Source organism: Anolis carolinensis, unplaced genomic scaffold, assembly GCF_035594765.1.
Source record: "Anolis carolinensis isolate JA03-04 unplaced genomic scaffold, rAnoCar3.1.pri scaffold_7, whole genome shotgun sequence".
Lineage (NCBI taxonomy): Eukaryota > Metazoa > Chordata > Lepidosauria > Squamata > Dactyloidae > Anolis > Anolis carolinensis.
Genome location: NW_026943818.1, coordinates 29,902,748 through 29,914,974, shown reverse-complemented (window position 1 = coordinate 29,914,974; position 12,227 = coordinate 29,902,748). Strand labels below are relative to the sequence as shown.

Genomic DNA, 12,227 nt, shown 5'->3' with positions numbered 1-12,227 from the left:
CACATAACGTCTTTAAAGTTCGGACTTAAATCCAAAGCGGATTGTGAAGATATAACTCCTATATATATATATATATATATATATATATATATATATATATATCATCTCTAATCTTCAGACTTAAACCAAAGTGGATTGGTTTAAGATGTATATAGATATATATATATCCGCGTCGAGAAACATAGAGATTCAGTCGGAAATAGGCAAATGATATGCAAACGACTTGGCTCACCTTGATGATGTCTTCGTTGCTGGATTTGCACCGTACTGACCCGGAGACGTCCAGGATGACCCCGGTGACCTCGATGGCGATGACCTTCACCGGGATGGCCACCGTCCGGCCGGTCAGGATGGCCGTGTTGATGATCTCGGTGTCCTTCGGGAGAGAACCATAGATAATAATATTATTATGATGGTGGCTGTTGCAAAGGCTGGGTGGTCATCTGTTGGGGTGTTTCTGGCTACTTGATACTGACCATGGCCAGGGGCAGGATGGCCCGGATGTCCTTCTGGAGGACGGTCAGCTCGGTCACGGCCTTCTCCAGGTCGGGCGGGGGGCTGCGGCCCCGGTAGTCCACGTGCCACATGATCCGCCGAGTGACCGACTGGCTGGTGAAGTTCTCCATCTCAAAGTCCAGCTGCATGACCTCATAGGGACCCTCCTCCTCCTCCTCCTCCCTGGGAAAAAAATAGCCACGAATATAGATAAACAGATAAATATATATATATAAAAGAGTAATGGCATCATGGCGACGCACAAAACAACAAAACTACAAGCCCCCCAACCTTGGACTCCTAGCAATCCACTCAGCCCAGTGTTAATAAAAAATAAAATAAATACAATTAATACAATAAAAAATAATAAAAACTAAAAAAAATTAATACAATAAAATACTATAACAAAATAACTACAAATAATACAACACAATAATAAAATATAATAAATAAAAAAGATAAGTTACAATAAAATTAATTTAAAAAAAATACAAATAACGTCAAATAAAAATTCCACAACAACCAATACCACCACCACTTTGCCACAGCAACGCATGGCCGGACACAGCTAGTGTATATATATATAGACTAGCTGTGCCCGGCCACGCGTTGATGTGGCGAAGTCTGGTGGTCTGGGAAATAAAGTATTGAGGAATTGGTGGTAGTTAAGGTCAAGGGTCAAGGTTTTCTCCTGACATTAAGTCCAGTTGTGTCCAACTGCACACTGAAGTGGATTATATGGCAGTGTGGAGTCAAGATAATCCAGTTCAAAGCAGATAAAATAAGATTATAAATGGGTTATATAGCTGTGTGGAAGGGCCTTGAGTCTACACTGCCATATAATGCAGTTAAAATCTGATAATCTGTATTTTATAGCCAGTGTGGAAGAGGCCTAAGTGAGGCCTAACTCTGCCTGTCCCCTGGGCTGAGTGGGTTGCTAGGAGACCAAGTGGGCGGAGCTTAGCCTTGTAACTGGCAGCAATTGGATAAAAAACAATTATTCCTCTCCCTCTAATTAGGACTTTATTTTTCTTTTCTTTTTGTTGTATCAACCTAGAGGCGTGGATGATGGGTTGTGTTGTCAAACTTCGAGGTTGGGGGGCCTGTAGTTTTGTTGTTTTGTGGGTCGCCGGGATGCCATCACTCTTTTATATATATATAGATAGACTAGCTGTGCCCGGCCACGCGTTGCTGTGGCAAGGTGGTGGTGGTATTGGTTAAAAATTGTTGTGTAATTTTTATTTGACGTTATTTGTATTTTTTTAATTAATTTTATTGTAAGTTATCTTTTTATTTATTATATTTTATTATTTTCTTGTATTATTTTTAGTTACTTTCTGTTATTATAGTATTTTATTGTATTATTTTTTTTAGTGTTTTTAATTATTTTTTAGTGTTTTTAGTGTTTTTTATTGGGTTGCTAGGAGACCAAGCTGGAGGAGCTTAGCCTTCTAACTGGCAGTAATTGGATAAAAGCAATTATTCCTCTCTCTCTAGTTAGGAATTTATTTTTCTTTTCTTTTTGTTGTATCAACCTAGAGGCGTGGATGATGGATTGTGTTGTCAAATTTCGAGGTTGGGGGGCCTGTAGTTTTGTTGTTTTGTGGGTCGCCATGATGCCATCACTCTTTTATATATATAGATAGATAGATTGTATTGGATGAGGGGTTGTGTTGCCAAGTTTAGTGTTTCTGGGATGTGTAGTTTTGTTCTTTTGTCCTAGGCCGAATTTTTTTTATATATATAGTAGGCATGTCCGATCGATGAAAAAAACGTTTCAATTCTCGTTTCTAAAGTAGGGGGCGCTGGCGCTTTGATATAGAAAGTATTTCTGATTTTTTCACCCAAAAATTTCTGATATTTCCGAAAATTCGTAATGATTCTAAATGTTTCTAAAATGGCGGATGTGCATGCGCAATCACCAAAAAAAAAGGAACTGGGGGACGGACTTTTACAGGGCTCTCCCGCCCTCGTTTCTTGAGCTATCCTCATCAAATTTGCAATACCCTTGCAAGTTGTGCAAAGATACTTTGAAAACTAGAAATTCCCTTGCTAAGAGAAAGAACCATGTTAGGCTGAGCTAAGCTCCCATTCAAGGTAGGTTGCAGAAACAAAAAAATTAAAAAATATATATTTAAAAATACGTTAAAAAAATGGGGGGGGGGATAACAAAACATTAAGAGACAATTAGAGAATGGGCCAACAATGGTTCGAATTACATTGCTGGTTACGCCGTGAGACAATGTCTCGGAATGCGTATCAGAAAGCGAGAACAATCCGAAATAATTCCGATATACGATTCAAAACGATTTTTTGGACATGTCTAATATATAGATATGTAATGTGCATAATTCCCATGGAGTAAACAACAAAACCACTGGGCCAAATCGCACCAAATTTGGCCACAAAAGACATCCAAGTCATCCAATCAATCTGCATGCGGCAGCGTGTCAGCAAAAATGGCTAGGCATGTCAGTGCTGACACGCGTGTCATAGGTTGGCCATCACTGCCTTATAAGATTGCAAAGAAGGAGAGACTCTGGAGTTATTGATTCAAAAAATACTCCCAGATGTTGGGGAGCGAGAGAGAGAGAGAACGGCCGTCTCCGCGAAGGGCTCACCTGTCTGGGGCCCCGATCCAGGAGACGTCCACGCTGGAGGTGGCGTGCTTGCTGCCCGCCTGGATCTCTGCGTTGAGCAGCCAGTTGGGGTGCCGGGTTCGAGTCGCCAGCAGGTTCACCCCCTTCTTGGCCTTCACCCTGCGGACGGACGAGGAGGAGGAGCGTGCAACAACAACAACAACAACAACAACAAAAGCAACCCCAGGGGCCCTCCAGCCTTTCCAATAACAACAACAACAACAACAAGATAGATAGATAGAGATGGATGCATACATGGTTGAGCTTGGTAGATATGCATAGGTAGATGGATGGATGGGTAGAGATGCTTATATTCATACACAGATAGATATATGGGTGGGTGGATGGATGCATGGTTGAGTGGATACTTATATGCATGGAGAGATGGAGGGATGGAGGGATGGATGGATGGATGGATGGACAGACGGATGGATGGATGGACAGATGGATGGATTCTCAGATGGATGGATGGACAGACGGATGGATGGATGGATGGACAGATGGATGGATTCTCAGATGGATGGATGGACAGACGGATGGATGGATGGATGGACAGATGGATGGATTCTCAGATGGATGGATGGATGGATGGACAGACGGATGGATGGATGGACAGATGGATGGATTCTCAGATGGATGGATGGACAGACGGATGGATGGATGGATGGACAGATGGATGGATTCTCAGATGGATGGATGGACAGACGGATGGATGGATGGATGGACAGATGGATGGATTCTCAGATGGATGGATGGATGGATGGATGGATGGACAGACGGATGGATGGATGGACAGACAGATGGATGGATGGATTCTCAGATGGATGGATGGACAGACGGATGGATGGATGGATGGATTCTCAGATGGATGGATGGACAGATGGATGGATTCTCAGATGGATGGATGGATGGATGGATGGACAGACGGATGGATGGACAGACGGATGGATGGATGGATGGACAGATGGATGGATTCTCAGATGGATGGATGGACAGACGGATGGATGGATGGATGGACAGATGGATGGATTTTCAGATGGATGGATGGACAGACGGATGGATGGATGGATGGACAGATGGATGGATTCTCAGATGGATGGATGGATGGATGGATGGATGGATGGACAGACGGATGGATGGATGGACAGACAGATGGATGGATGGATTCTCAGATGGATGGATGGACAGACGGATGGATGGATGGATGGATTCTCAGATGGATGGATGGACAGATGGATGGATTCTCAGATGGATGGATGGATGGATGGATGGACAGACGGATGGATGGATGGATGGATTCTCAGATGGATGGATGGACAGACGGATGGATGGATGGATGGACAGATGGATGGATTCTCAGATGGATGGATGGACAGACGGATGGATGGATGGATGGACAGATGGATGGATTCTCAGATGGATGGATGGATGGATGGATGGATGGACAGACGGATGGATGGATGGACAGACAGATGGATGAATGGATTCTCAGATGGATGGATGGACAGACGGATGGATGGATGGATGGACAGATGGATGGATTCTCAGATGGATGGATGGATGGATGGATGGATGGACAGACGGATGGATGGATGGACAGACAGATGGATGAATGGATTCTCAGATGGATGGATGGACAGACGGATGGATGGATGGATTCTCGGATTGATGGATGGACAGACGGATGGATGGATGGACAGACGGAGGGATTCTCGGATGGATGGATGTATGTCTAGATATGGGAACGTTCCTGCTGAAGACCCTGAGGTCCTGGGGGGTGGGCGCTGTGGGGGGGGGGGGTCCTTACCTGAGCGTGAACTGCTGGACGGAGGAGTTCCGTGCGCGGAGGAGGGCCACGCGGAGGAGGTCCCCGGGGCGGAGGGGCCCGTGGGGGAGGCGCAGGAGCAGGTGGTCGTCCAGGCGCTGCTCCTGGGCGGGGGGGCCGGGCGGGGGCGGGGCCAGGCGCAGGCTGCCGATGCGCAGGAGGGGGTGCTGGGTGGGGCCCTCGGCCCGCGCCCCGGGGTGCCCCCCCCGCCCCCCGGCCTCGCCCTCGCAGTCCCCGCCCCCGCCATTGCCGTGCAAGAGCAGCGTGTAGTAGAGCTCCACGGCGGGGGGGTCGGGCTGGGTGCCGGCGGGGGGGGCGAACCAGGCGCGGGGCAGGGGGGCCTGGGCCAGGCAGGCGGCCAGGGGGCCCCGGAGGCGGCAGGCGGCGCGCAGCTCGAGGGCCTCGCGGAAGGCGTGCAGGCGCACGCAGGGCAGGCGCTCGCGGGGGGGCTCGGCGGCGTCCCAGTCGCGCCCGGCCACGTAGAAGAAGACCTGGGCCGAGGGCTCGTCGGCCGGCACCCGCGCCCGCACGATGGACGCCCGCACCTTCCAGTTGACCGTCAGCCGGTCGGGCACCTCCAGGGCGCTGGGCGGCTGGAGCAGCTCCCGCGGCACGGCCTGCCCCGCCACCAGGGGGCCCAGCGAGGCGTTCACCACCGGAACCTCCTGCGTCTGGAAGACCACGAAGGGCTCCGACCGGCTGGCGTTGTCCGGAGGGGCCGGGGGCGTGGTCGGGCGCAGGAAGAAGGCCAGCCGGGCGTTGGACAGGCGGAAGGTGACCGGCAGGGTGGCCGCCGCGGGCGCCGGGGGAGGGGTCTCGGTGGGCGGCGGTCCCGTGGGGTGGGCCTTGGGCTGGGCTGCGGGGAGACACAAGACGGGAGATGCTCACCGGCAGATGCACACACGGAGCTCACCATAGGTCTGTCTATTGCACAAACACGCCTTTGTCTATTGCACAACACACCTTTGTCTATTTCACAAACACGCCTTTGTCTATTGCACAAACACACCTTTGTCTATTGCAGAAACACACCTTTGTCTATTGCACAAACACGCCTTTGTCTATTGCACAAACACACCTTTATCTATTGCACAAACACAGCTTTGTCTGTTTCACCAACACACCTTTATCTATTGCACAAACATAGCTTTGTCTATTTGGCAAACGTATCTTCATCTATTGCACTAACACACCTTTGTCTACTTACAAACATTCCTTTCTCTATTGAACCTAATACATCTTTATCTATTGCACAAAACATAGCTTTGTCTATTGCAAAAACACACCTTTGCCTATTGCCCAAACACACCTTTGCCTATTGCAAAACACACCTTTGTCTACTGCACAAAAACACCTTTGCATATTGCGCAAACACACTTTTGTCTATTTTACAAGCACACTTTTGTCTATTTTACAAACACACCTTTGCCTATTTCACAACACACCTTTGCCTATTGCACAACACACCTTTGTCTATTGCACAAACACGCCTTTGCCTATTGCACAAACACATCTTTGCCTATTGCACAAACACATCTTTGCCTATTGCACAAACACACCTTTGCCTATTTCACAATCACACCTTTGTCTATTGCATAAACGCACCTTTGTCTATTGGATAAACGCACCTTTGTCTATTGCACAAACACGCCTTTGCCTATTGCACAAACACACCTTTGTTTATTGAACGAACACACCTTTGTCTATTGAACAAACACACCTTTGCCTATTGCACAACACACCTTTGCCTATTGCACGAACACGCCTTTGCCTATTTCACAATCACACCTTTGTCTATTGTAGAAACACACCTTTGTCTATTGCACAAACACACCTTTGTCTATTGAACAAACATACCTTTATTGCACAAACACACCTTTGTCTATTGAACAAACACACCTTTATTGCAAAAACACACCTTTGTCTATTGCACAAACACACCTTTGTCTACTTACAAACATTCCTTTGTCTATTGAACCTAACACATCTTTATCTATTGCAAAAAACATAGCTTTGTCTATTTGGCTAACGTATCTTCATCTATTGCACAACACACCTTTGTCTATTGCCCAAAACATACCCTTGTGTATTTCAGAAACAGGCCTTCATCTATTTTACAAAACATACCTTTGTCTATTTGGCAAATGTACCTTTGTCTATTGTACAAAACACACCTTCATCTATTGAAAGTAACACACCTTAGTCTATTGCACAAAACACACCTTTGTCTGTTGCACAAAACACAACATCTATTGAAAGTAACACACCTTAGTCTATTTCACAAACACATCTTAGTCTATTGCACAAATACACCTTTGTCTTTTGCACAAAACACACCTTCATCTATTGAAACTAACACACCTTAGTCTATTGCACAAAACACACCCTTGTCTGTTGCACAAAACATACCTTTATCTATTTCACGTAGCTTTGTCTGTTTCACAAAACATACCTTTGTCTATTGAACGAAACATAAGTTTGTCTATTGAACAAAACACCTTTTTCTATTGAACGAAACATACTTTTGTTTCACAAAAACACCTTTGCCTATTGCACTAAAACATGTTTATTGCACAGCGTACCTTTATGTCACAAACACCTTGTTCACAAACGTATGTCAGCCTATTGAACAAACACCACACTTGTCTATTGCGCAAAGCATATCCATATGCTCAAGCCATAGCCGATATAATAATAATAATAATACTAGTCTAGGGGTCGCATTGGCCTTTTGCATCGCCGCACCACACTCTTGGCTCACGTCCAGCTTGTGTCCATCTAGCCAGGCCTCCGCCTCGAACTGTCTTGGCCTTTTCCGCTGCCGCATCACCCTCTCGGCTCCTTGGCCGGGACCGCAGCCAAGGCAGGGAGTGGCGGCCAGGCTTTCCCTCCTGCGCATGATGTTCAGCTGGCTGTGGCGGCGCCGGGCTCTTCCGCGCCATTAGGCGCATCAGCGCAATTCCCCGGGCACCCAGCCTCGCGTTCGGTGGGAGAAGGAACGAAAAGAGCGGCCGCCTCCTCCTCCTCCTCCTCCTCCTGGGCATCTTCACGCATGGGCGCACGGCCTTGCGCACTGAGGCTCAACGCTTCCCGGGAATCCACACACTCTCAGAGGGGGTGACGCGGCAGCGGAAAAGGCCAAGACAGTTCTAGGAGCAGACAGACCAAAACGCAGCTTTGTCTGTGTGTTCTGCACAATAGGCAAACCTGGGTTTTCTTCACTAGGGAAAGGGATGTTTTGTGCAATAGACAAACGTGTGTTTTGTGTAATAGACAAAGGTGTGTTTTGTGTAATAGACAAAGGTGTGTTGTGCAATAGACAAAGGTGTGTTATGTGTAATAGACAAAGGTACGTTTTCCAAGAATCAAACCTATTGTGAAATAGACAAAGGTGTGTTTGTGAAATAGACAAAGGTGTGTTTTGTGTAATAGACAAATGTACGTTTTCCAAGAATCAAACCTATTGTGAAATAGACAAAGGTGTGTTTTGTGCAATAGACAAAGGTGTGTTTTGTGTAATAGACAAATGTACGTTTTCCAAGAATCAAACCTATTGTGAAATAGACAAAGGTGTGTTTGTGAAATAGACAAAGGTGTGTTTTGTGTAATAGACAAATGTACATTTTCCAAGAATCAAACCTATTGTGAAATAGACAAAAGTGTGTTTTGTGGAATAGACAAAGGTGTGTTTTGTGTAATAGACAAAGGTACGTTTTCCAAGAATCAAACCTATTGTGAAATAGACAAAGGTGTGTTTTGTGTAATAGACAAAGGTAAGTTTTCCAAGAATCAAACCTATTGTGAAATAGACAAAGGTGTGTTTTGTGTAATAGACAAAGGTACGTTTTCCAAGAATCAAACCTATTGTGAAATAGACAAAGGTGTGTTTGTGAAATAGACAAAGGTGTGTTATGTGTAATAGACAAAGGTACGTTTTCCAAGAATCAAACCTATTGTGAAATAGACAAAGGTGTGTTTTGTACAATAGACAAAGGTGTGTTTTGTGAAATAGACAAAGGTACGTCTTCCAAGAATCAAACCTATTGTGAAATAGACAAAGGCGTGTTTTGCGCAATAGGCAAACCTATGTTTTCTTCAATAGGGAAAGGTCTGTTTAGTGAAATAGACAAAGGTGTGTTGTAAAATAGAAAAAGGTGTGTTAGGTTCAATAGACAAAGGTATGTTTGTGCAATAGACAAAGGTATGTTAGGTTCAAAAGGCAAAAGTATGTTTGTGCAATAGACAAAGGTGTGTTTTGTGAAATAGACAAAGGTACGTCTTCCAAGAGACCAACCTAATGTTAAATAGACAAAGGTGTGTTTTGGGAAATAGACAAAGGTACGTCTTCCAAGAAACCAACCTATTGTGAAATAGACCAAGGTATGTTTTGCGCAATAGGCAAACCTATGTTTCCTTAAATAGGGAAAGGTCTGTATTGTGCAAAAGACAAAGATGTGTTAGGGATCAGTAGACAAAAGTATGTTTTGTGTAATTGATGAAGGTGTGTTTAGTCAAATAGACAAAGGTATGTTTAGTAAAATAGAAAAAAGGTGTGTTCGGTTCCAGTAGACAAAGGTCTGTTTTGTGAAGTAGACAAAGGTTTGTTTTGTGTAACTGATGAAGATGTGTTTAGTGAAATAGACAAAGGTATGTTTAGTAAAATAGAAAAAAGGTGTGATCGGTTCAATAGACAAAGGTATGTTTGTGCAATAGATAAAGGTGTGTTTGTGCAATAGACAAAGGTGTGTTTGTGCAATGGACAAAGGTGTGTTTTGTGAAATAGACAAAGGTACGTCTTCTAAGAGACCAACCAAGTGCAATAGACCAAGGCGTGTTTTTGCACAATAGGCAAACCTGTGTTTCCTTCAATAGGGAAAGGTCTGTTTTGTGCAATAGGGAAAGGTGCGTTAGGTTCAATAGACAAAGGTGTGTTTTGTGAAATAGACAAAGGTACGTCTTCCAAAACACCACCAACCTATTGTACGTCTTCCAAAACACCACCAACCAAGGCGTGTTTTTGCGCAATAGCCAAACCTATGTTTCTTTTAATGGACAAAGGTCTGTTTTGTGCAATAGGGAAAGGTGTGTTAGGTTCAATAGACAAAGGTGTGTTTTGTGTAATAGACAAAGGTCCAGAATTTGCAGCACTTTATCAGTCACCTTGTGTTTACAATATTTATATGGTGCACCTTACCCAGTCTACTTTTACAATCTCTCAGTTTTAATCCATGTTTTTATAAGTTCTTGTTTTTTATTGGCTAATGTTTTATTTTATTATTTTTATTTTTTTATTGTGCAAGTTGTTGTCTATTGCTGTGTTTTATACTGCTACTGTTTTTATTCGGGCTTGGCCCCATGTAAGCCGCCCTGAGTCCCCTCCGGGGAGATAGAGGCGGGGTATAAAAATAAAGTTATTATTATTATTACGTCTTCCAAGAGACCACCAACCTATTGTGCAATAGACCAAGGCGTGTTTTTGCGCAATAGCCAAACCTATGTTTCTTTTAATGGACAAAGGTCTGTTTTGTGAAATAGGGAAAGGTGTGTTAGGTTCAATAGACAAAGGTGTGTTTTGTAGAACAGACAAAGGTACGTCTTCCAAGAGACCAACCTATTGTGAAATAGACCAAGGCGTGTTTTCGCGCAATAGGCAAACCTGTGTTTCCTTCAATAGGGAAAGGGATGTTTTGTGCAATAGGCAAAGATGTGATTTCTAAAATAGACAAAGGTACGTCTTCCAAGAAACCTACCTATTGTGAAATAGACCAAGGCGTGTTTTTTGCGCAATAGGCAAACCTGTGTTTCCTTCAATAGGGAAAGGGATGTTTTGTGCAATAGGCAAAGATGTGATTTCTAAAATAGACAAAGGTACGTCTTCCAAGAAACCTACCTATTGTGAAATAGACCAAGGCGTGTTTTTTGCGCAATAGGCAAACCTTTGTTTCCTTCAATAGGGAAAGGGCTGTTTTGTGCAATAGGCAAAGATGTGATTTCTAAAATAGACAAAGGTACGTCTTCCAAGAAACCTACCTATTGTGAAATAGACCAAGGCGTGTTTTTGCGCAATAGGCAAACCTGTGTTTCCTTCAATAGGGAAAGGGATGTTTTGTGCAATAGGCAAAGATGTGATTTCTAAAATAGACAAAGGTACGTCTTCCAAGAAACCTACCTATTGTGAAATAGACCAAGGCGTGTTTTTGCGCAATAGGCAAACCTGTGTTTCCTTCAATAGGGAAAGGGATGTTTTGTGCAATAGGCAAAGATGTGATTTCTAAAATAGACAAAGGTACGTCTTCCAAGAAACCTACCTATTGTGAAATAGACCAAGGTGTGTTTTTTGCGCAATAGGCAAACCTGTGTTTCCTTCAATAGGGAAAGGGCTGTTTTGTGCAATAGGCAAAGATGTGATTTCTAAAATAGACAAAGGTACGTCTTCCAAGAAACCTACCTATTGTGAAATAGACCAAGGCGTGTTTTTTGCGCAATAGGCAAACCTGTGTTTCCTTCAATAGGGAAAGGGATGTTTTGTGCAATAGGCAAAGATGTGATTTCTAAAATAGACAAAGGTACGTCTTCCAAGAGACCAACCCACCCCTTGCCCAGTTGAGAGTCAGCATCTGTCTGGGAGCCCCCCCTCCCCCCCCAAAAAACTGGGGCCGATTGACCTACATCCTGTTCCGAAGACGCCACGGCCGGGGTCTCAACGAGACGGGGATTCCTTCAGGTTGGCGCTTCTTCCAAGAGCCAGACGCGGAGTCTGGGAGCGGGATTAATGTGTCGCGCAATGCCCGGGACCCCCGCCCAATGCACTTAAAGGGCCCCCGCTAATCCCCCCTCGGAAGCGCCACGCTCCGCTAATCCCGCCACAAAGACGCCTAATCGCTCGCTCGGCCCCGGGTGCGGATCAAGGGCATCGTGCGCGGCTCCGGCTCCCTGGGCCAACCTTGTTCTGCTATACAGACACCACCAAAGCCCTCCCGACAGGTGGACATCCAGCCAAAGGTGGAGGAGTTACATACAATAAATAGGATTGAGATATATATATATATATATATATATATATATATATATATATATATATATATACACACACACACACACACACACACACACATACATACACACAATAGATATATCCTAGAGCGGGAAGGCCATCCAGTCCACCCTATTCTGTTATACATACAATAAAAGCCCTCCCGACAGATGGACATCCAGCCAGAGATAGATGACTTACATAGGATATGATTGATACACACACACACACAAGG

At 44.8% G+C, this 12,227-nt stretch overlaps 2 protein-coding genes across 4 annotated transcripts in view; one reads left to right on the top strand and one right to left on the bottom strand.

The window, feature by feature from the left end:
* Positions 1-12,227, top strand: part of LOC134293027 (tectonic-like complex member MKS1) — a 237,211-nt gene that overhangs the window by 121,672 nt on the left and 103,312 nt on the right. The window lies entirely within an intron of this gene.
* Positions 1-12,227, bottom strand: part of tmem132e (transmembrane protein 132E) — a 42,379-nt gene that overhangs the window by 9,982 nt on the left and 20,170 nt on the right. Inside the window, exons 2-5 of the mRNA XM_062959230.1 lie at positions 4,942-5,815; positions 3,117-3,254; positions 477-678; positions 233-376 (exon numbers count right to left, since the gene is read on the bottom strand). Coding sequence (XP_062815300.1) covers positions 233-376; positions 477-678; positions 3,117-3,254; positions 4,942-5,815 — 1,358 coding nt within the window. The remainder of the gene's footprint in view (positions 1-232; positions 377-476; positions 679-3,116; positions 3,255-4,941; positions 5,816-12,227) is intronic.